This window comes from Lutra lutra, chromosome 13, assembly GCF_902655055.1.
Source record: "Lutra lutra chromosome 13, mLutLut1.2, whole genome shotgun sequence".
Classification (NCBI taxonomy): Eukaryota; Metazoa; Chordata; class Mammalia; order Carnivora; family Mustelidae; genus Lutra; species Lutra lutra.
The window spans coordinates 91,095,897-91,120,930 of NC_062290.1; the positions used below are offsets into that span (position 1 = coordinate 91,095,897).

General features: G+C 49.5%; 1 protein-coding gene across 18 annotated transcripts in view; it reads right to left on the bottom strand.

The window, feature by feature from the left end:
* The window catches only part of RAPGEF1 (Rap guanine nucleotide exchange factor 1), a 136,327-nt gene that overhangs the window by 92,463 nt on the left and 18,830 nt on the right, over positions 1 to 25,034 (bottom strand). Inside the window, exon 1 of one of the 18 annotated variants that reach the window (XM_047701256.1) lies at positions 20,786 to 21,198. The exons of the other annotated variants lie outside the window; for them this stretch is intronic. Within the exon in view, the coding sequence (XP_047557212.1) occupies positions 20,786 to 20,849 (64 nt within the window). The 5' untranslated portion in view covers positions 20,850 to 21,198. Of the gene's footprint in view, positions 1 to 20,785; positions 21,199 to 25,034 lie in introns of those variants that run through there. 18 annotated transcript variants of the gene reach the window in all.

Consider the following 25,034-nt stretch of genomic DNA (forward strand, 5'->3'; position numbering starts at 1 on the left):
GCAGAAGTGAGATGTCAGTCACATCGACACTGAGTTCTGAGGCCTGAACTCGGTGTGGTTAAAGCGCTGACCACTCGGGCCCGACGTGCTCTTCGCCCACAGGAACGGGGCGCCCTCCAGTACTGCCAGAACCTCAGCAGGCAGAAGAAAGCCCAAGCGGATGGCCCCCTGGGGGCCAGCCCTCACAGCTACAGAAGGTGGGGGACTGGGGCAGGAGAACCAGGAGCCCGCTTCCTCCTCAGAGACCCTTTCTTCAAAGAGCCCAATGCTCAGTCGGGCAGGCAGGATTAGAGGGAGGCTGCAGGGGGGTTGGACCATTTTCCACAGCTTAAGGAAAACCGGATGAGGTCTAGGAAAGCAGCAGCCAGACCAAACAGACCAGCAGGCTCAAGACAAACCACAAGGTCAGGAACTCTTCAGCCTGGAGGAGTGTCATGGGCAGAACAGGGTGAACGAGAATGCCACGGTCGGTATGGCCCCCAAATGCTGGAACAGCCCCGCCCTGCTTTGAAGCTCCAGTGAAGCAGGCCCAAAAGGGGAAACTCGGTGTGGACAAGAAGGGGGCCGGTGGACCTGCATGGAGGAGGAGGGATGATAAGCGTGGCAGCTGGGGCTGACTTCTGGGGGGCCAAGCACAAGCACGGGCCCTACCCTCCATGTGCGCTCCGCAGGAGAACGCTGGGCTGGCTGGTGTGGGGCGCCCACCTCGTCCCACGGGGCGGCCATCAGCAGGCCATGAGCAAGGCGCCTGCTAGCAGGGGCTCATCAGCAGTCCCTTGTCGGAGGCTCGGAAACAGCTGCAGGAGCCACCGGGGGATCTGCCGGCCAGACGAGACAGGGCGAACGAAGGCCCTCAGGCTCACCAGGGCTGTGACCAGAGCGCCCATCGGAAGGCAGGATGCGGGCTCAGCGTCACCCCGGTAGTTCGGCCTCTTCCTGGAGGCCAGTTCCTCAGAAGGGGAACAGCGCTCGAGGTGAAATTCCATGGTAGTCAGGCGGGGACAGGCCCCCGGGTCACTCCTGCAGTCAGGCCCGGCTGGACCGCTCCATAGCTCAGAAAACCTGGGCGATTAGCTTCCCACCCTCCACCAGCAGAACGGAGACAGACAACAGCATCCACAACAAAGGGCTGTTGTGAGCAGCGAATGAGAAAACATTTACCCAAGAACCAAGCTTTTTTTACATGAGTACCCGCAGCAGACAGGGGTCCTACCTCTGCTGGCCTCTTCTGCTTCGGCACAAAATAACAAACACCAAGGGGTATTTTTAGCCCCCCACTTTGCTCCAGGATGTATAGAGAGGAAAAGTAAAAGCAAAAGGTAAAACGCTCTACTGCACGAGGAAAGACCTTCTCGACCTCTCTGACTGCACTTCTACGGCAGGCGCTAACCACCACGCAGACGCACGCCCGTGCAAACAGACTTACAATGCCTGTATTCTTGTTCTGAACCATCTGAGGGTCAGTCCCACACCGACCACGGTGTGTTCCTTTAAATTCCTCAGTGAACACTTCCCACAAACACAGGTACTCTCCGGTGTCACTGCAGTGCGGCCGTCGACCCATCAAACATCAGTACGACACTTTCATGGAAGCTTCCACTCAGTCCACTTCGGTCAAGTGACTGATGATTTAAGGATTTAAGGACAACTCTCAGGGGGTGGGGGGCGGGGCCCAACCTACCACAGATTCCTGGAATTAACTTGGATTTTTATAATGTTCGATATGAACCAATAACAACTGGGGTAAACTCTATGCCTTGTGCTATTTTTCTACTGCTGTGTGACAAAAAACATGTGCATTTATTGTGTCACACTCTCTGTGGGTCAGGGTCTGACGATGTGCGTTTAAATGGGACCTCTGCAAGGCTGCGGTCAAGGTGCTGGCAGGGCTGAGGTCTCACATGGTACTTAACCAGGGAAGGGCCCGTGTCCAAGCTCCCTCACGTAGCCGGCAGAATTAATTTCCTCGGAGACAGAAGGGTGAGGGCTCTGGCTTCCGGCTGGCTGGAGGATGGAGGCTGCCCTCAGGTCCCTGCGACATGGAACGCCTTACTTTTCCAACACAAAGGGCGATGTCTCCAGAGTGTGTCTGCTAGCAAGAGTCTCATGTAACAAAACATAATCGGGGAGTGACATCCCATCACCTCTGCCATACTCTCTGGGTTGGCCCTGTTCACAGGTCCCTTCAGCTCAATGGCGGGAACATAAGGAAGCCACCTACCTGAAGGTCTGCCTGCCACATGATTAGTTTCTCTACAACTGTCGAATCAAATCACATTTATAGTTCAATGCAAATGAAACTAAAACCTTCCCAATGCTGAGGTGAACAACACTGGCCGAGCGTATGGCCAACGGTCTCCTGAGACTGCGCCGCGAGGCACAATGCAGTGTGGAGAGCCGCAGGGCAGTGTTCTGGGTTCTTGCTCTCTACCACTTTTCTCTCCTGAATCACTAGGACATTTTAGCTTCCCGGTAGTAGAACCACATGGTCTGCAAATTAAGTCCAAAGTCTCACTGTTCTTTTCTTCACCAGCCCTCCACACCTGAAGTACAAAGAGTATATGAGGCATTCCACTGACCTCAGCTCAACCCCATTGTGTGCACTTGAAAAAACAGAGAGACACACAGAACGGGGAGGAAGGAAGGGAGAGGGAGAAGGATAAATATTTTGGGCAAGTCACTCTCTCTTCCGATAATAAGCATCTGACCCGGGTGACAGTGAGGCAAGAGAGGCACAGAGACTGACTGCGCCGTCCCTTCTTGCCTTCCGGGGTGTGAACGTCTCACCTCACTAACGGGATTCCGTGTTTAAAGAAAACAATTTTCTTTTTAGAATATGGTGCCTAAATATAAAACAATTCTTACATTTGCTCAAAGGAGGAGTCAGCAAATGTTTTCTTTAAGAGGCAAGAGAGTAAATATCTTCAGCTTTGTGGGGCACACAGTCTTTTTTAAACTACGGGACTCTGACATTTTGGTAGGAAAACAGTTCAGCTGATTTGTGAATAAATGGGTGTGGCTGTGTTCCAATAAAACTTTATTTACAAATGCAGGGAACCAAGTGCATTGGGCCCTGATGGAGGGGGGAAAGGGTGCTGAGCCCTGCTCTAAAGAGACAGCATCCTTTTAATTCTGAAAGGATAACTGACTTTTTTGCTAGTCTTCCGCTGGGATTTTTAAGAGTAACTGTGACTATGCACAATTACCACTTGTGTACATTTATTCAAACCCAGCCCCTCGGCCTGTATCAAGTACAGCTCCACTACACGGCCTGGCACCAACGCGGACAGCTGTCAAATTGGCCCTGGAACCACTGTGAAGCCGCCGTCCAGACCATCTAGGATCTGCTCAGCTCCTACTGCTTAAGCAACTGTTTCATCTCAGACACCTTTGCTGACCCCCCGGGCTGGTCACTGGGCCACAGATCCTGTGACCACCCCACTGTGCTGCTGGTTGGGCTGATGGCCTCTGTTTTCCACTGGGCGGTGAGAGGCCTGGCTATGTCTGTTTTGCTCACTACTATATCCCCAGTGCCCGGCATAGTGCTAGACAGGTAGAAAGTCCTCATTAATATCTGCTGAATGAAGTAGAAGATTGGGTCCCATAACATGCTTTCTCGGACCCCAGAAACTCTTCATTCTTGGCACTTAAATGGCACTGCAAGGACACATGATACTTAATCTAGGAGCGGGGTTCTGGTACAAAGGAAGAAACAAAAGAAGCTGAACATTTCAACTGTTGCAGTTCAAGACTATACAAAAATAATAAAATTACCAATAATATCAGTCAGTTTATTAAAAAAAAATAAAGGAAGGAAGGAAGAAAAAGAAAACAACAGGCCCGAAATGGAGTCAAGGGCCCCCACAACAGCAAACCAAGGGGTGACATCAGGAATGTGACCATTAACCACTCAGTCTGCATTTCCTGATCTGGGCTGGAAAGGTAATCTGCATGACAGACCCCCACCCAGCCCCCAAAGGAAGACCACCTAGCCCAAAAGGATCCTTTCTTTTCTTTTACTAATAGTTTCCGAGTCCCGCCCTACTTCTGCCTATAAAGCCCTTCCATTTCACACATTTTTTTTTTTTTAAGATTTTATTTATATATTTGAGAGAGAGAGTGAAAAAGCATGATAGGGGAGAAGCAAACTCCCCACGGAGCAGGGAGCCTGATGTAGGACTCGATCCTGAGACTCCAGCATCATGACCTGAGCTGAAGGCAGTTGCTCAACCCACTGAGCCACTCAGGCGCCCCCATTTCACACATCTTCTCCGAGCTCGTTTCCACTTGCTAGATGGGATGCTGCCCAATTCATGAATGTTCAAGAAAGCCAATCAGATCTTCATTTACTCAGCTGGATTTTGTTTAACACGTTAAGTCAAACTATTAGCCACTGGCTTCTCAACAAGACCGGAAAATTGGAGAAGGCAAGCCCAAGCAATGGATTCAATTAATAATCAATTTTTTAGTGGCCAATCAAGTAACCTACCCAGGGAATTCTCTTCGCCCTCCCCTCATGCCCCGTTCTCAGCTGAGTACATTCCCCTTAGATTTCATTTTTTAAAAAATGTCTCAGGGCGCCTGGGAGGCTCAGTTAGTTAAGCACCTGCCTTCAGCTCAGGTCATGATCCCTGGGTCCTAGGGTCCAGGCGCAAATCCAGCTCCGTGTTCAATGGGGAGTCTGCTTCTCTCTGCCTGCCGCTCCCCTGCTTGTGCTCGTGCTCTCTCTCATTCTCTCTGACAAATCAATAGATCGATCTTTATTTTTAAAAAAGATTTTATCTATTTATTTGACAGAGATCACAAGTAGGCAGAGAGGCAGGCAGAGGGGGAAGGGGAAACAGGCTCCCCGCTGAGCAGACAGCCCGATGCGATGCGGGGCTCCATCCCAGGACCCTGAGATCATGACCTGAGCCGAAGGCAGAGGCTTAACCCACTGAGCCATCCAGGTGCCCCAACAGATCAATCTTTAAAAAAAAAAAAAAAAAAAGTCTCAAGAGTTAAGCGTACGATAGTCCTCAGCTTTCTTAATTGGAAGAAGTAAAGGAGACATGGAAGGACATTAGCCCATTTATACAACCAGCTTCCAGTGATCTTTTTTAGAACTCAGAAGGTGCCCAGCTCCTGGGATGGCGCCAAGGATGACAAGTTTAAATGTAGTTGGCAAATACTTAATGCCAAGGCAGAGATCCCATCTTCCCTCCCTTCATGCTATCTATCCAAGGGTCTCCACCCACATGCCTTAAAAGAAGTTCATTTTCATATAAATAGAAAAATCAACTTGTCAACCTTGATACCACGTCACCTTGGGTCCCATTCACTGGATGGCAACCCCCTGGCGGCTGCCCGTAGCAAGCATTAGTTACCCACAGGAGCACGGGACACAGCAGTTCTTCCAATAAATCATGTGAGTCACTCATGAATGGAGGTTTCCTGGGACCTCCTAATAGAAAACATTCTCATTAGGAGCCCAATTGCCCATGAAAAGAAATAAAATGAGCCTCAGTCAGGTCTCTGGTCCCTTCTGAAGGTCAGGACGTGCGCAGTTAACCCCCTGAGCGGAGCCCCATAGACAAGCTGCCCCAGAGAGGTCACGCCAGGCGAAGGGAGGCCCTCTCAACATGGACTTGGAGCACTGTCCCTCCAAACAGCTCCCTCGAGCAGCCCCTCAAATCCCACAGGTAAAGAACTTCAAGGAGAACTAACCCGCATACACCTGCAACAAGGTTTGCTCCTGTGGTTAACAAAAACAGGGAGAGCCCTAAAGGAACCATACTTTACTGTTCATATTAAAACCGAATAAACAACGGGTTTCCTCCCCTACTTCTTATCTCAAGGCACTGTGCGCACCCGTTAACACGAGCTAGAAATCTGGCTGTCATCCCTGACCCACCTCACTTCCTGTTATCCTTCAAACCCCACTGTCAGCAAGTCCTGCCCATTCACCTCCAAATACCAGTGAACCTGTCCACTGTGGCCACCAGTCCACACTGCATCAGCAGCTGGGATGGCTCGCGCAGCAGCCAGGTACCCTCCTGCTGCTCCAGGGGCATTCTCCCACAGAAGCTGGGGTAATCTTATCGGAGCACAAATCTGACGTCCGACTTCAATCAAGCTTTCACAAACGCACACACGCGGCCCACTTAAAACACTGGTGGTGCCTGGGTGGCTCAGTTGCTGAGTCCCACATCAGGCTCCCTGCTTAGTGGGAAGCCTGCTTCTTCCTCTGCCCCTCACCCCATTCTCATGCGCTCTCTCTCTCTCAAATAAGTAAAATCTTCAAAAAAAAAAAAAAAACAAAAAACCAAAAAACCTCTATGGCTTTTCAGCTTGTCAACAAAGGCTCCGGTCATCTTCCACTGAGGGCTCCTCCCCCCTCCCACCCTTTTGCCTCAGGACCTTTACACAAGGTTTCCTCATCTAGACAGTCCCCACCCGCCCCCCCCCTCACTTCGCCTGGTTAACCCTGACTTAACTCTTCACATCTCGGCTCTGACTTGTCATAGAAGTTACTCATCTACAATTCTGAACCACCTTGGGGCTATTTGGGTTTCTGCCTTTCTCAACTAAGGACCCTAACAGGAGAGAATGAAGCCTGAGATGCTAAGGCAGGTCCTATTGGGTGTAATGAATGAACTCTCTCTGCTGCAACTAGAATGACCTGGGCTGTGGCCCACCCCCGGAAGATCTGAGAACACAGTCTCTCAGTTCTGTGTTCAGTGGTCCCGATGAAGAACTCAGGTTCAGAAAGATTTGTGCCTAATGGGATCTGACACGGAGGAGGTACTGAAATAGTTGTTGACCGAAAATGAAAAAAGAAGTTAATCAATGAACTACCCACTCAATGCTTCCTTTCACTGCACTGGGACCCCTGAACTTTCAAGGTCAAGCCAATGAGCTCTCCAGCTGGGCACCGCCGCCCACACCGCCTCATCTGCAGGAGACACCTGAAACCACTCACATGATACCACACACCACACACAACGGCCACCCACGGCTCAGGAACAAGGGATCCCAGGACACTTTGCACAAGCTTTGGAGCCAGAGGGGGGTGGATGCCAGTTCCAGCTAGGCCACTTGGGATAACCTTGAGTAAATTTAACTCCAAAACCGTTTCCTACCTGAAAATGGGGATGATACCACCATTTTAGCCACGGCTTCTCCATAGCAAGGAACAGAAACCCAATGAACATGTTCAAGTAAAAAGAAAGGTTTATGATAAAGAAGACGGCAAGGAGACTCCTGGGAATCCAAAGACAGCTAAACATCCAGCTGTCCAGAAGGCCAGGAACGAAGAAGGCAGGTGGCCCTGAGAACCAGCAGGCCTCATTTTCTTGCTGCTGTCTCTCTGCACCTGCCTCCATTCTCCCCTGAAGCCCACTCCCAGAGGGAGCTTCCTTGCTCCTACAGCTTTAAAAACAATCTTTCTGCCAAGACTCCTAAGTGTGTATCTCTAGTGCAGATCTTCCTCCTTTCAAGACTTCTTTGCCTAGCTATGCACTCGGTATCTCCACTCGGATATCTAGAAGGCACTGCTAACTGACCTCCAGCCTTCCTCCACAGCCTCTCCCCTTGAATGAATTGATGGCAGTTCCATCCTTACAGTTGGCTGCTCAGGCCAAAACCCTTGGGGTCATCCTTGACACCTCTTTTTCTACTAGAAACCCATGGGCCACGAGGATGGAGGCCTATAACATAAGTGATGAAACAAGGCCCAGCACACTGCTCGAACCAGTATGTTAAACACATGCACGAGACGCTCCTGAACTACTACCTTACCTCCTCATAATTTGGGACGACAGCATGGTTGCCTGCCTCCAATTTTGTAAGCCTCTTCAGCTCAAGTGCCCACCAGTGATCACACAGTCTGACTCCTGGATCAAACTCCTGCGCCAGAACCAACTGGCACAGCTCATCTTTCCAAGGCAGGCCACAGGACATAGGTCAGCTGCCAGCTGCCCGGGGAAGAGCCATTAAGTACAGAGGGTCCTCAGGGTGAGACCAAAAAAGAGCATGGCCATCTGGAGCCATTCAGGGAGGGGGGAGCGCAAGCTCTCCACAGACAAGCACACTGTTGTGTTAGAGCGCGAGTCATCAAACTAGACGCTGAGCGCCCAGTGCTGACCTTGGTGGGGGCTGTGGTAGTGAGTGGTGTTCTACAGTGGCTGGCCCACCCGGAAGGGCTGCATCTTCCTCTCAGGTCACGTGAACTCTCCCACTCCTCAACAGACTTGGTGACACGGTGAACTGGTACAGATACTTAGTACCAGAGGAACTGACTGCATTTTTGATTGATTGAATTGACCGACTGAATTGCCTTTGCAGGCAAGCAGGCGTTCTTTAGAATGCCTCACTGTTCCCTTTTTACTGCTGAAGATTTGATAATCACCCACAGACAGGATGATTTCAATGAGCTGGGGGGTCCTGGCTCAGGTCCTGGCCAGGGCTGTGTCACCGAAGCCTTACCCAGGGCCGGAGGAGCTGTTTCCAAGCTCAATACCCATCCCCGTGCTGTTAGCAGGGAACCTGGGCTCCTCACCTCCCGAGCCTCTCCCTTCCACCTAGCAGCTGCCCTTCCCCAGAGCAGAGGACCCAAGGCAGCGACGAGGCAGAGCCCAGCCACAGTAAGAAATCACACACCAGGCACCGTCTCTGCAGTGGTCACGCGGTCACAAGATCAACCCGAGACAAGATGGGAGGAGACTACATCTGGGCTCCTGTATATCACAAAGCAGGCAATGCTGGGCTGTCTTGGAACCTGCCTCCACAGGCTATTCATGCAGACCAAGGCTTGTTTCTGGAAGGCTCAGAAAATGAAGAATACGTGATAGGGATGATGTGTGGCCTACAAAGCCAATATTTAGCATACAACTCTGCAGAGAAAAGGTTTGATCACCCCCTGATATATTACAGATTTAAAGGGTTTCAAGGGTAATTTTGACTATACGCAATGTTCCCTTTTATACCCTGATCTTAGAAACTAGCCCGCAGGTAAACAATTCTACTGAGGCAGGTGCTCACCAAGCCATAGCTCTGGGTATACAATGTCAGAAATGAACCTGAGCACCTAGAAAATAATCTACCGCACCCTGCCGTAAGTAGGTGCTTGATAAACACAAACGCAGTGAATGAATGACTAAATGAGTAAGAACTACAAGGACGCATCTTCAAAGCAGAGTAATCATGGCCGCGTGAAAAATCTTTAACAAATGATTTACCACGTAAACAAGACGCGGTCTTCCCTAGTAAGCACAGTCACAGGGGAGACGTGCGGGGGGCACTGTGTGATCTCCACCAAGTCCTCCCTCCCTCACCCCTCACACCGTCGGGCAGGTGTCATTAGTTGCCTTCCTTTTCAGACAAGCATACCGAACCGGACAGAAATTAAGTAATTTCCCTGAGATTACATGATAAATAAGTAGCGGGACTATTTACTCTCACAGCAAAGTCTATCAGAAGAAAGACCCCCTCGGCGTCGGCAGTCCCGCACGCGTGCACGAGCTCCGGGAGCTCAGCCGACAGAAGCCCCGCTGCCCCTCTGTGCCGCGGGATCCTAACTGGGGGCTTTAAAGAAGGGCAAAGCTCCCAGGCCCCCCATAAGCAAGGTCAGAGAGACTAGAAATGCTTGATTTCATCTAATGACTCGCTTATCTGCTCCCTTTACCCAGAGAGCTTTAAAAAAATATCTGCACTGTGGTTTTTACTTTCAAACCAAATACCATCTTTTCCGAGATTGTAGCCCCAGCACCCAGCCCAGCCCCCCTCCAGCGGCTTTCCCAGGGCACTACGGGCAGAGCGGCCACTCCAGCCCCACAGCCCACAAAGTTCTGGCGCTGGAGTGACGAGGGCTGCCGTGGGCTGCACGGCTGTCCCACACGCACACAGGGTTGGGACCCAGGACACACAGGAAGTCACTGCGCACAGAAATGCACCCTAGGCCGAGGGTTTCCTATGTGGACACAAGCCGACCCTCTTCTCCCTGAGTGGACTGTTCTCCTCAGATTCGTGAACTTGAGGGACGGTGACCTGCCCAAGGCTACTACTCAACCAGTGACAGAGTCCAAGTTCCCTGAGGCAGAGGCAATTTGTTTTGCTTTTTGGAGTTTGGTCTCGGAGAACTGGAAGTCCAGCGGGGTGAGGAGAAGACGCTGGTTATGACGTGTTCTGGCGGAAGACCTGAGCAGAGGCGGCTAACCCTGGACTACAGGCAGGGGTCCCAATGTCAAGGACAGAAAGAGTCAGGGATAAAGGCAGACATACAGTCAGAAGGCCTCAAGGCAAAAGGGGGTTTGGAGGAGGCCTTGTAGACAGCGATGACGATCTAGACAGGCCACCAAGAGGAAGAGGAGGGTCAGCGAACCAAAGACAAGAGGAAAGACTGTCAAAGGACATGGAGGGTCCAGCTGAGAGTGGGGACAGGAACTTCTGTCAACGAAAGACCGAATTAGCCCACCACTGTGTCCTCAATGAGATCTAATAAACACGTAGTCTCATCTCCACACAGTAAACACGTAAATCACATAAGATAACCACCACCCTCAGTCCGTTCTGAGATAATAATCATTTACAAAAATACCCCCTTGCCAAAAAAGAAAAGAGAAGACTTGACACTCTAGTCTGCTCTGGTAAACCAACACTGTCAGGAAGGCAGAACAGAGAAGGAAGGGGCTTGGCCATCAGAGAGACTAAGGACAAAGGTTTGGGTCCCAGCTCTGCCACTCAGTAGCTGTGTGATCCTGAACACGTCAGCGAGGCCACTTCCCCATCTGTGAAAGGAAGAGAAGTGCCCCCACCACACAGCAATCCTGTGGGGATCAAATGCACGTGCTCGGCTCACAGACGGCTGGAGGGGACTGTTTGCAAACAAGGGCCGAAGTAGTCCCTGCCTCGTATCCACACCTTTTTGCAACATGACCTGAGGCACCTCCCATCAAGAAGTGGGGTCCCTCTTCCCTATCCTTGAGTCTGGACTGGCCTTAGGACTTGTTTCCACCAGTGACAGGAGCTGGTGGTGACACTGGGCCAGTTCTGACCCCGGGCCTCAAGAGGCCTTGTGTATGTCCCTCCTAGGAAACCTGCCGGATATACAGCGAGTGACCCGGCCAAGCCTGCCAGAGGCCCAGACACGAGCCCTCCCAGAGCTGACTGCAGACACACGAGGAACCCCGACCTCAACCGCCATCTGCAGAAGCATGAACTAAATAACCAGTCGTTTTAACTCACTAAACACCGGGAGGATGTGTCCATGCTGACCACCCGTGGGAGCAGTGCTCCAGGACAAGGAGCCGAGACCATGGGGACTTCTCTCTTGCCCAGCAGTTCTCCACCAGGCTTTCCTTCTCCACTGGGTCTTTCCCACCACCATTCAATCATGCCATTATTCTTCCCTTTTAAAAATGCTTTCCCTTGGGTGGGGGCACCTGGGTGGTTCACTCCTGAGCATCTGCCTTCCCCTAGGTCATGACTGGGGGGGACTCAGCAGTGGGTCTGCCTCTCCCTCTGCCCCACCCCAGGTTCATGTTCTCATTCTCTCTTTCAAATAAATAAATTAAAAAAATCTTAACCAAAAAAAAAAAAAGCTTTCCCTTGGCCCCACTATGTTCGGCAACTACCGCCTTGGCTCCCCCTTGCAGCAAAACCCCGCATAAAACTGGCCGTGCTCGGTGTCTAATTCCTCTCTGCCCCCTCTCTTTTAAGCCTTCTTGCTCCCAACAATGCACTGAAACCTCATGTCAAGGTTCCCAGTGACCACCATGGACTAGTCTCGGTCCTCATGTGACATGACTCTAATCAGCATGACCTGTCCCCCTTGCTCCTTCCTCCCTATCACACTTCCTGTCCTTGGCTCCTGGGACACCACAACCTCCAGCACTTCCTCCTACCTTCCCAGAGGGTCTTTCTCATCTCCTCACCCTCCTAATGCTGGGGTGCTTTCGGGCTCTCCAGTCCACGGCCCCTCCTCCTCTCTCATTCACTTCCTTGGTAATCTCTTCCAGTCTCATGGCTTTAAACAACATCTTTATGTCAAAGACTCAAAGCCTGGGTGTTTCTGAACTCCTGAGGCTTACGCTCAACTGCCTAACAGTCATCTCCTTCAGCCCTCTGAAGACATCTCAAACTCCACTCAAACTCATCTCAAACGGTTCCACATGCAGCTCCTGGTCTCTGGTCCCATGCCCCATCTGCTCTGCTGGTGCCCTCGTGTTCGTAACAGACAGAATGCTCAGGCCTGCGGCAGGTCCCACCCTACATGATTTTCTACTCCCTGACCTCAGCTCTCACCACTCTCTCTGAGGCAACTTCAGTCCAGCCATGCGGCCTGTGCTCCCCTTGGGCTCTCTGCACCTGCTGCCCTGTCTCCCCAGCAGCAGCTTCCCCTCCCTGGCTCCAGCCTCCTGGAGGACCACTCCCCCAGCCGGGACTTCCTACCCACTTCCCTCCTTCTCTATATAATGCCTGTCATCCAATGAGACTGTATGTTTTACTTGTTTGTGTATATACTATAAAATCCAGAGGGCAGCGAGTTCTCATTTTCTCATCAGGCATTCCCCTGTGTCTAAAACTGTGCCTGACGCAGGCCCTATTCCGTAAGTACTGGTTGAGTGAGCAAACATCCATCAATCAAGGAATGAATGACTATAGAAAACGGAGTTTTTTTTTAGTACGTGTCCCATTTTCCAGTAAGGAAGCCTACTTTAAGGCATCTATATTCAATAGCGCCGGGTTCTTCAAACCTCTGTCATCTATCTTATGCCTGTAGTGATGTGGACGACTATTTTTATCAATAAAGACCTGAATGTGTGTGTGGAAGACTAGAAGCCAGAAGGCTCAGCTAAGTAATCCCGATTATCAAAATGAGACAGCCAGAAAATGATACTTAAGTCGTCTTCTGGCCTGAAAACTTAGATTTTTTTTTTCCTAACTGATGAGTGACCTATTTCAGAGCTCGACTCATAATAATGACCGCAGAGGGTACCCAGACCGAAAATGACCCCACAGAGAAGGGGCTGGCAAACTTCTGCCTGTAGCCCGAAACCCACCAGCCTCCTGGTTGTCGTTTTGGGTTGCTTGTTTACAACCCGTGAGGTAAAGAATGGTTTCCACATTTGGAGATGGTTTCATTTCTGCTGGTTATGTAAGTGCCTACGTAATCGTCCTGATGGTGCCTCTTGACCCTGCAAGGTCCACAACAGTCACTATGTGACTTTTTGCAAAACTGACCCATCCCTGACCTTGGTGCCCTTCAGCTGTGATCCACAAAGCCTCCAGAAACAGTCATCTGGTATTTCAGTATAAAGTGACTTCTGAAATCAAGGGCCCTAGAAGCACTTGCTGAAATGGAGTTAGATATACAGTGGCCCCGGCCACTGCTCCGATCCAAGGTAATGGTGACACCTTCTCCACAGCTGGGGAAGTAGCTGAACCCGGAAATGTGCGCGTGTTCCCAGGGTGAAGCATACATGAAAGCCAAAGGCAAGGGACAGATATTGTTCTAAATTTGGAAACATCTGATGACAGAGAGAAGTTTCCTTCCCTTTTCTTACCCCACCCAAAACACCACCCCATACTTCTCACGAGAAAAATTCCTCACACTTATGTCTCCATTTCCTACATCTGATCTTTCGCTTAACAAAATCCAATTTATGGAAGTCCATTATGTCTACAGATCTTCTAGACAGGAAGCCGGCAGCATTACTGCAACATTACATCCCAACATAGTACCACTGCGTTATTATTACAGATGTTACTGTGGCATATCGTGTGCATAGATGTGACAGAGCAATGCATCACGTGCATAACGTATAGAACATGTTATGCTATTTTACAGCATGGAAATACGGAACACAGGCGTAATATATGCAATCATGAGACACACGATGCATGGTGCTGCTCTGTACCCTTAGCACATCCGTTATTACACCGCCGGTCTGTGACTATCCCGACACAGGAGGCACTAGCCACAAACTCCACAAAGGACTTCAGACAAGTTACCTCATTTCTCTAAGCCTCAATATCCTCATTGGTTAAACCAAGGAATCATTTTAGAAATTGTTTTATCATTCTCTTCTAGCTCAAGGCATCTGTGATTCCATTAGCGTGGTAAACAGATGCGGCTTCAGAACCTCCTTCACCCACCTGAATAAGGTGACATCCAACCAAGGCCGAGCCCTGCTGAGAACAGCCTTAGATGTTGCCTTCGTCCATGATTATTTACTCTAGCCCTCATGCCTGCATCCGTTGATCCAAACTACGTAGGCACCACGCTGTTTAATAGCAGTGTGCCGATTTTAACAACACCTGAGGGGCGCCTGGGTGGCTCAGTGGGTTAAAGCCTCTGCCTTCAGCTCAGGTCATAATCCCAGGGTCCCGGGATTGGGGCCCGCATTGGCCTCTCTGCTTGGCGGGAAGCCTGCTTCCCCTTCTCTCTCTGCCTGCCTCTCTGCCTACTTGTGATCTCCGTCTGTCAAATAAAAAATAAAAAATCTTAAAAAAAAAAAATTTAACAACACCTGACCTGGTGGCCCATCACACGCAAGCAGCTGGAGACGACAGCAGGGGAGGGCGCCCTACAGGAGCCGAGAGGAAGAACTGCTCATTACTGGCACTAAGGGCGGTCATCACACCAACAATGTGAACAACTCTCGGGGGCTCACTCTACCTTTCATATGGGTATTATTTAATACTCACTGCTCCCTGGGAGGCAGAAGAAAAAAAGTTGTGATGGTAAATGCCTATTCTTAAATAAAATCTCATGCTTCTCTTCTGTGAAACTCAGCAACTGAATGAGGTTGAGCCAAATCCCATGCAAAGGACTATGAGAAAAACAGAATCTTAAAACAAAACCAGATTCTTAACACTGATATTGAGTTTTGAACTGCCCATGCCCATCTCTGAGTCTCATGCCATTAGATAACTCATCAAAATGACATTGGTAAATGTAAGTTTTACAAGAGAAACAATTTCAAAATGATAATACTCAATGCTGATGTGCTTGTGGCTAACAGATAACCTGATCACTCATGAAAACACAGATATGTCCCTTAGGGACTTAAAGCTATTCCTACTTTCCTGGCTTGGGAATGTTACACTAGGGTCTTTCCTAAGGAAGTCATGCAACGTAATCACAAAATATATGAATGAAGCTACTTATCGTTGCCTCACCTGTAGTAATAGTGAAAAGGGGAAATAATTTCAATAGTCAGCGGCAGGTGAATGGTTTAATAAGTTATGGAATATTGACATAATGGAAATGTTATAGTCATCACAGTAGCTATGAAGACCACACAGAAGCATGAAATTAAAAAAACGACTTGCACATGATCCCAACTCTGAAAGACACGCACCATGTGCAGCCCTGGAGAAGATCCACAGTAGAGGCGAACTCCACTCCCTCACTACGGTTCAGGCCCTTTAGATTTAGAAGCTCAACATGCATTTTCTTCTTTGCGTCTGTCCATTTTCCCCAATCTTTAATAAAGTACCATCTTTTCAATTAAAAGGAAATGTGATTCCTCTGTACTTAACCTAAAAATAACACCAATCATAAATACTTAAGGGACACTTACTATGTGCCAGGAGCTGTCTAAGCACTTTACAGGTACTTACAGATGAGAAAACTGAGGCCTGGAAGTTAACGAACTCACCCACCCAAGATCAGCCAACCAGCAAGTGGAGGAGCAAAGATTCAACCCCGGCACCCGGGCTCCTAATCACAATGGCAATACTACCATGCGCAGAACCGGAAAATGGACGGTCCTGATTAGTTTAATACCCTAGTTAAAGGAGGAACAATTCAATGACGGTGGGCCCTACAATAACCATTTTGAAAGAACTTCAACGCCATAAAAATCCCCCCATGCCCCTGGTCCTCAGCATAACTGATACCTTCTTCAGACGCTGAACCCCCAGAGTGGCTGCAGCAGAACAGCCCTGGCCAGTGCAGATGGTCACTGACTCGCAGACCTCACGAGCACTTCTGCAATCAGCTACATGTGGTCTCTTACACTGAGAGACGGAAACAGGCAGAATCAGGCAAAATCAGGCAAACTCACATGGCGAGTTGGGGCTGGAACAGAGCCAGGCCCATGATCCACATTCATGGATGTATAATAACAAGAATTACTGTCATTCATTAAGTGCTTGCTGTCTGCTAAAGGCTGTATTATCTCATCTAATTCTCTCAACAGCCCTTCAAAGCAGTTCTTATTAATCTCCCACAGAGACCAGGAGACGGGCTTGGAAACGCGAAGTCATGTGGCTTGCCTGGCTCCGCTAAAAGGCACTGAGCTGGGTGGCCCGAGGGCAGCATCCAACCCTGGTGCTTTCTGGTGTACTGGCTGAGAGGCTGACACCAGACACCACTGGAGCCCCAAAGCCATGGAATAAAGACCAGAAAACGGATGGTGGGAGGTGGGCCGGGTTCAGCTTTGGCCAGAGAAGCCATGAGTATTAATTCCCTGGCACCTGGGCAGCCGCGGGTGCTCGTTCACCACCTGACGTTGCGGCGGCAGGTCTCAACATCACCACCGACGGGAATCCAAACAATGCTGCCTTTGCCCCTTTAGCAGAGGGACCAGGGAACGGGAGGAATTCATGTGAATCCCGGACTCCCCACCCCCACCCCAGCGAGCCAACCTCCTTCTCCCCAGGCAGCCCCCATCAGCTCTTCCAGGAGGGTGTTAATTTCATGCGCTCACGCCCAACTGTGTACAAACATGGAAATCATCAACATTTCCGTTTACCAGGCTGGTGTGGCCCCAAGCTGCTGGGATTTCTGGAGGAGATAATTCCATTTGCAATTACTCCTGCAATTTTTAATTCCCCAGGAAACTTCTGCCTGTGTTATACTCCCAAGAGCCAAAACGGCTGTTGTAAGCAATCCTTCAAATGAATTCTCTAAAAGAACAAACGAACTGAGTCCTCTGAGAGGACAGGATTATAGGTGTCTTCAGAGTTCAAGTTCGCTCTAAATGGAAGATTTCACCAGGTGTCTGGGTCAATGAATCAGCATCTAAATGTTCACTATGATTTAAGTGCTTTTGTGAACCAATCTTTTCCAAATGTGAATGATCATCAATAGATTTACTCTTTGTAAATTCAGAACTGCTGCGGAACAGAGGAAGATGTACCTATTTTCAACACTAATGTCTCCCCCTGGAGCAGAGAAGGATGAAGAAAGGACATTTCCAGGTCCACATAACTACCACACACCAGCCAGCATTGGTAGCTAGCATTTACTGAGCACCTAAGACGCACCAGAACCAGGCTCTGCTGTTCGTACCTCATTTATACCCGTGGTAGCACAGCCAGCCTGGGAGCACAGAGTTTTGTCACTGAGCACACTCACGGAGGGCCCCAGATAACAAAAGGCCCTGTGCTGGGGTGAAAGACAGAACCATGAGTATATAAATAGATCAACAAAAAATGCCTGTGGTGAGGGCTATAAGGAAATCACACAGAAAAACACAGTCATTTGGAGAAGCCGAGGGAGGTGGGCGCAGTTTGGGAATGGGATTACAAAACCCAGGTGTTCAAGGTCCGATGGCAAGCGTGGGGCAGAGCTCTGGCTGGAATTTCCAGGATCACGCTGGAAGCCACTGCTTTCGACAACCTCCCATCCTTTTCTTTCTTCTTTTTTTTTGGGGGGGGGGGGAATGGGGGCCTGCTAGAGCTCCCTATGGTATCACAGATGACTCACACCTTTATCAACCGCTGCAAGCACCTGGTATTCTAAAACCAAAAAGAGCAGCACTGTTTTCTCCTTATGTTCTGGGTTCCAAGAGCAATGAGAAAAGAGTAAGAGTAAGAGAGAGCACACTGCACACCGTTTAAAGTCATTACAGGGGCGCCTGGGTGGCTCAGATGTTAAGCGTCTGCCTTCAGCTCGGGTCATGATCCCAGGGTTGTGGGATGGAGCCCGAGCCCCACGTCAGGATCCCTGCTCAGCAGGAAGCCTGCTTCTCCCTCTGTCCCTCCCCCTGCTTGTGTTCACCCTCTCATTGTCACTTTGTCAAATAAATAAATAAAATCTTTAAAAACAAAAAATAAAGTCATTACAGAGACATTTTTCTAGAGGTATAAAATGCTCTTGGGGGAGACAGCTGGCAGAGGTGGTAAGATTTATGTTTCTCGAACTAGTATTCTGTCACTTAAATTTTTCAACTTTCCAAGCGCACAACCTAGAAACAGAAGTGAAAATGACCTAACGGGGAGATAATGATTTCTTGCTTTCGGAATGTATTCTGGGCTTGACCCTCCTCATCACAAATATCCAGCTCTGGTTAAAATCTGTATTCCCGGGAGCCCCCGCCATTGCAGGGCAACAGACAGGAGGGAAAAGTCAGAGGCCGCCTAAGCTCTTTGCATCAAATGCACACAAAGATGTGTTTCCCGTTCACTTGCCCCCAAAGCAGCTACTGACACCATGTTGTTCTGCCTTGGAGCCTGGAGTCATCAGTCACACACTGAGATTTCAGTCATGCTGACGTGTGGACGATGGAAAATGTGCTCAGATCAGGGTTACCGTGGTGTCTGGGATACACTAAATCTGATTCCTAAATACTGCTCTAAAATCCTATTTCTAAAACATCAACAACCCTTAAAGACAGAGGCAAACAGATAATATGGAGGACTGCTGCACAGCCTTGCTACTGTGGGTGCCCGGCAGGGCTCCATGGGACTCTGGATCAGGGAGACAAACTGCTCTCCCAGGGTCTAACCCTGCACAAACCAAACAACCCTGACGCGACACCGGCCAAGACGCGCTCCTGGTCAAATGGATCCATGTGGACTTGGAAATCGGGGCAGGGAGCTGCTCCTTCTTTTACCCCAACTCACTGCGGACCCTGCTGCAGGGCCGACTACCACTCACTGTGCTCCCACAGCTCCTCTCACTGGAACTAGTGAACACACATGCACAAACTGCAAAATAAGACACAGACGCCGGCTCTAGTTTCGTTTGTAAACTCGGCTGCTTCCAATGGAAATTTCAAGAAGTTTTAACTCTTATACATTTTTCTAAGGAAAACCAGAGACTACCTGAAAGTAAATACATTAAATGCCTGTTAGAGTAAGTGGTGCTTCTGAGTTGCCAGATTTTTACGACAATTTGCTTATTGGTGGCAAGCGATGCCAGCCATGTGGCACTGAATTAGAGTGCTGGATCCTGACCCACCTCCGTAAATAACCATGTCTGCTAAGATTATTCTTCTGAAGGAGACAGTAGAATGATGCACCAGCAACCATTTTTTCTAATGGTTCCTCCTTTAGTAAAAATACATTAAAGAAAATATAACAAACCTCATATATCTATTACTTGTTAAACTTAACCTATTTTGCTTCTCTGTGTGTAGGTATGCACTCATTCACCTGAACCATTTTGGAGTAAAATTATAGACAGTATAACCCTTCACCCCTAAACACTTCTTAGCATGACTATCCAAAGAAGGACATTCTCCTGCACGACTCATCACCATTATCGCACATAATAAAATTAGCAACAGTCCCCAGATTATCACCTACTACCCAGTTCACATCAAATTTCCTGAGCGGTCCCTAAATGTCTTATCACTGTTTTGTTCAAAGCAGGACCCAATCAAAGACCGCTAGGGAGTACCGGTTTCAGTAACATGGGACACAAAGAACGAATGATGGAAAGTCACAGGCACAGGAACCTGGCATGGAATTAGCAGCCTACCTACTTTTCCCTTTCAAAAAGAAAAATAAATTACCCGTAACCGGACCGCAAAAGACAACAACGGTTAACATTTCCTTATGGTCTCTTCCAGGTTGTATTTTCCGCGTAAACACACACTCGTATATACAGTTGCAAGCAAACCGTCTGGCTGCCAGCCGAGAGCCAGCTCTACTTTTAAACGTGGCAAGGGGAGGTAAAAGAGCCAAGATCCGAAGTCTGCAAGGCCAACAGCTGGTCTGAGGGGTTAATGACCATGAAAAAGGCCACCAGGTGCGTGGCAAGACCAAACTGCCCTGGGACACGGTTAGACGGGCCCCCAGTTTCAAGGGCACCGTGGCAGTGCCCAGGGTCCCACTGGCATCCTCCTCCCCAGAGCTGACACTAACACAGCCCTGCGGAGACACAGAGCGTGTGTCGGTGGAGGCTGGCCAGCAGCAGGGGCATCCAGGATGGGTAACCATGAGACTTCTTACAGAAAGGACTCTGAATTCTTTGGAAGAAAGACACTATATATTTAAAAGCTATTAATAACATCCTCTCACCGAACTGTTAAAAAAGATTCAAACTCCTGGATATCAAAATTTTTATTTGGGATATTTTTTTCTTTTTCTTTTTTTTTTTTTAAAGATTTTATTTATTTATTTGATAGGGAGAGAGATCACAAGTAGGCAGAGAGGCAGGCGGTGGGCGGGGAAGGAGGCTCCCTGCTGAGCAGAGAGCCCCATGTGGGGCTCCATCCCAGGACCCTGAGACCATGACCTGAGCCAAAGGCAGATGCTTAACCCACTGAGCCACCCTGGAGCCCCTGGGATATTTTTAAAGTTTAAAATTCTCAACCAACAGATACATGCTGCACGGAACACAAGCCTCCAGCCCCACTTCATTCTCAGCCAAGCTGTGCTATCACATTGAGATATGAATCATTTTATTCCTTGGGAGAGCTGTCTGTTCATTTTCTTTAAACTATGCTGACCTGCAGAGCTTTCTGGCATGGAAGGTGTTTCCCAAGCAGTTCCAGCTTTGGTTCTGAGCCAAAATATCCCAATGCTGCCTCCTTCTTTCTGGAGATGAAGCCCAGGGCCTGCTTACCTTGCTTCCAGGGGCACAGACGGCTTCGTTTCCGGGGCTTCTGTTTCTCAGCAGCATTGCCCATTCTAAAGTCAGGAGCTCAAAGGCCCCTTCTGAGCCTAGGTGTCTTCGCTGAACAGAGTAAGGACTACGGCACCGGCTGAAAGGGGCTTCATCTCTCCCACATCCCAATCACTAAGCAGCAGCAAGCCCTGGCCAATGCCTCCAAGAAAAACCTGAATTCTGCTCACAGAGGCCCTTGCCTCCTGCCTTCCAAACTCCCTTCACTCCCAGAGAGGAAGCCAGAAGAAAAGGCTTGTTATCGCCCTTCGGGTGGGTCTCCCTCCCCGTCCATCCGTCCCTCTATATTAGGAAGCTCTTCCTTTGCCTTCCTCTGACAGTGTTTCTCATCAGCACAGCGGCCGCCTGAGAGTGAACTGCATTTCCAAACACTTTCAATGCTGCCTTTCCTTGGGGGAGGAGTGGGGAATCAGGTGGTCAGAGAGCTGAAAGCTAGAAATGGACCAGTTCAGGGTGTGCCGTGAAAAACATTTCCCAAGATTTAGTGAGGAATTCTTAAGAATAGGCTAGTCCACTTATCTTTACCTACCTCCAAAAAGTTTACATTTGAATCATTTTGGGAGGCCATGATTCCTTGAGAAGCAGCTAAATCACAGGGTCCTTACCTCAACGGTGTTCTCTCAAGTAAATTTCTAGGTCATTTGTAAGGTTCAATGGTCAATCAACTGTTTCTAATCTGAGTTGCACTTTCTCATGAAAGCACAGTTAGGAATGTAGTAGGGGACCCATCTCCAGTCCACACATTAGGGAGGCAACCTGGGACTCTACCAGATGACCTGAATCGACAATGAAACACCATCAGACGTAGGATGCTCGGCGCATGGCCGATTTGACATGTGCCATGACTCGCACGAGTGCTTCAAGGATGCTGCGGACCCTACTTGGCCACATGTTACCAGTTCCTCCTTGAAGTATCACTACCACAAGCCCAGATCACTCACAGAAGGACAAGGCCCCCCAAACTCCTCCTCTATTCCCCCCATGGTGGGGAGGGAATCAAGGCCACCCAGCTGGTGAGACAGCAGGCTCTAGCTCCATGTTTATCCCTGGCTGGGAAAGCCACCACCCATTTCCTCGTGACAGGAGAAGGTGGGAGAGCAGGGGAAAGGTGCTGGCCCTGGAGGGAAGCTGGCCTGATCTGAATCTCGGCAGGCACTTCCCAGCTGGGCAACTTTGGGACAAGAACTTAACCTCTCTGGACTTCATTTTATTCACTTATGTAACATGTACAACTACGCCGCCGGCTTCAGAGGGCAGGTTAAAGGTTAAACAGGGTATTAAAGAAGTGCCTGGCACACAACAGACATTCTTAAAGAATAGCTACTCTTGCTGGTTTTATTATTTTATTATCTGTAAACATCCAGCCCTAGATATGTTAAAGAAAAACTACTTACCCTCACAAGGGATTTTTTTTTTCCTTATCAGGGTAAGATCCGCTGCAATATTCTGGCAAACAACTCATTCCTTTAGTGCAAATAAAGTTTCATTTACAACATCTATACCAGCAGAGTCACATTTCGACTGTGGAAAGTGGCCTAAACCAGGGAGGTAATACTGTGACAACCAAAGCTCTGAATGAGACTCCCCTCCGAACATGACATACTGGTTCAGAAGGGACCCGAGTCGGGGAGTCTGCAGGGCACTGATCACTTCTTGAGGGAAATCATGGGAAAAGCAAGGGACTGCTATACTGTGCACAGTCACCTCCCCCAAGTGGCAAGGAGGCAGAGGCAGGTGCCCACCAGCTGATGCAAGGCTTTGTGCACGGACTTTGTCTGTGAGGAGGAAAGTCTGTGTTGGTCACTTCCCCTCTGGAGAAAAATACAACAATATGCGGAAGCGCCAAGCACTGTGGGAAGGTTCCAAGTGGGAGTTCCAGCTCAGTCTAGGACATAAACAAAGGGGAATGACCAGCCTGAGGTCAGGCCCAGCAGAGCAGTAAGGCACAAAGTCTGGGAGTCAGGCTTCTGAGCCCTCTGGGCTCCACTTTGAAGTGCCTTCCCCGCCCAGCCCCAGAGGAAACCATCCACGGCACAGGCACATCTTGTGCTGTGTGTCATAGGAAGCACAGATTCGTATTTTCTTTTGACACATTCACATAGTCACAGATCAGTCACAGAATGTCACGGCCGGAGGGACCTCAGGGACTCACCCAGCAATTACCAACACCGAACTTAGGGAGAGCCAGATACACGTGCTAGGGCCCACTTAGTTACCACTGTGATCAGTGCTGAGAAGTTCAGGGTAAGGAAAACACGTCTAGCCGGGCAACCTAATCTAATCTGGGAGGTCAGGGAAGGGTCAGACTCAGAGGTTCAGCAGGACATGCCCAAGCAAAGGCGTGAAGACTGTTTTGCATACAGTGGCATGTGCAAAGGCCCTACTATAGGTGGAAGTAGACCAATGTGGGGAGGCAGAAGTGGCGGTCAGCTGGGGCAGGGTCTTATAGGTCATCTCATGAGCTTCAGGGTGTTCCTAAAGTGTTGGCCAAACTGTGAGTGCTCAGTTTGGGGAAAGAACAGTCCACAGATTTCATCAAAGTCTCAACGAGTCCCAAAGGTTAAGGGGCGTCTGAGTGGTAGAGTCAGTTAAGCGTGAGACTCTTGGTTTTGGCTCAGGTCGTGACGCCAGGGTGCTGAGATGGAGCCCTGCTTTGGGCTCTGTGCTCAGCAGGCAGTCAGCCTGGATCTCTCTTCCTCCCGCCCCAAACCCCCTCGTGCTCTCTTTCTGTCTCTCAAAAACAAAAAGACTTCCGAAGGTTAAGAAGCACAAAGTCAGTCCAACCCTCACATTCCAAAATGAGGAAACTGAGATCCACAGAGGGAGACACTTCCCCAAGGTTTCCACAGACCGGCAAAGAACCAAATCACAGACTCCCAGTCTGGTGCTTTTCCACATCGAGACACTGTCTTATTTCTGGCAGCGGTGTGTCAACAACGACAAAGTACCAACCCTCACTGAATATTGATACTGTATCCAAAACAAGGCTGCTTTGTTTCTGCCCCAGCAGGCCTGGAAGAGACACTCCACAGAAATGAACTGTAAAGTCGGCTGCTCCATCTTTCTTCAGGTCTAACCTAACCTGCAAAATACAAGGGGTCAGAACCTCTGGTTCCCAGGCAGCCTCATGAGACAGCCGCGTAGGTTCTGAGGAGCTCAGCGGGGCCCGCTGGGTAACCACAGGAAGGGCCATCACGGCAGACCCCTGACTGCTAAACCAGCACCCGGCCTTCTCAAGAAGCTGTTCTTTTGTTGTTCTTCAAAGTCAGGACTGGGCCGAGGATAAAATCTAGCCCACAGGACATGAAAGGCAAAAAGCCCACACCCCTAATTCTATAATTCTGCTGGGAATTGAGACAAACTAATTTTTTTAACTGAACAATAGTATTTTTCCTCTCTGTCACTTATTTCATGATATACGGAATACTTGGGAAAAGTCTAACCTATGTATGGAGAACACTTCTGAAACTCTTGATGCGTCCCAGAATTCTCAAGTGCATGGACTGGCATTCGAGGCCTTGTGGAGTCTGGCCCCCAAATGACCTTTCCCACCTTTGACATTCCCCACTCTGGGGCTTTTACTTTAGCCAAGGACTCAATTCCACGCCCAAACCCACTCCTGCTTGCCGGCACTGTCCCTCACCTCCTTCCTCTCCAGCTAAGCAACAGACTCTCAACGGGCAACCACACCAGGCTCCCACAGACTCTGCTTTGCTTGGACCACGACAGTGGCAGAAGAGGCAAAGTCCTCACTGCGGAAAGGCTCCCGGCCCTCCCTCCGGCCCTCCAGGATCTGTGGCCTCCTGCCCTCAACAGCTCCTGACTTCCAGAGACAGAGTCACCCCCCTGACTAAGCAGCTGACTCGCTACAGCCTCTACCCAGAGCTGGAAGGGCATGGGATAGTCAGCCTGGCTCAGGGTCTCTGAGCTCTTCCAAAAGCACACCCTCTCCAGTGAGTGGCTGAGCCCACACCCAACACATGCCTTTAACCACTCATTTAACAAACACCAGTGAGCTTCAGCTATACGCCAGGCGCCCTCTGGGCTCTGGAGAAACAGGAGCTCACCTCCCAAAGAGGGAAAAGATCACCAAAAGGCAGGAAACACATGCGATACATTAAAAGAAAGAAAAGGATGGGCTGAGGACACAGTGACAGGAGAGCGACCTCAGCCCCCGGGGGTAGGACAG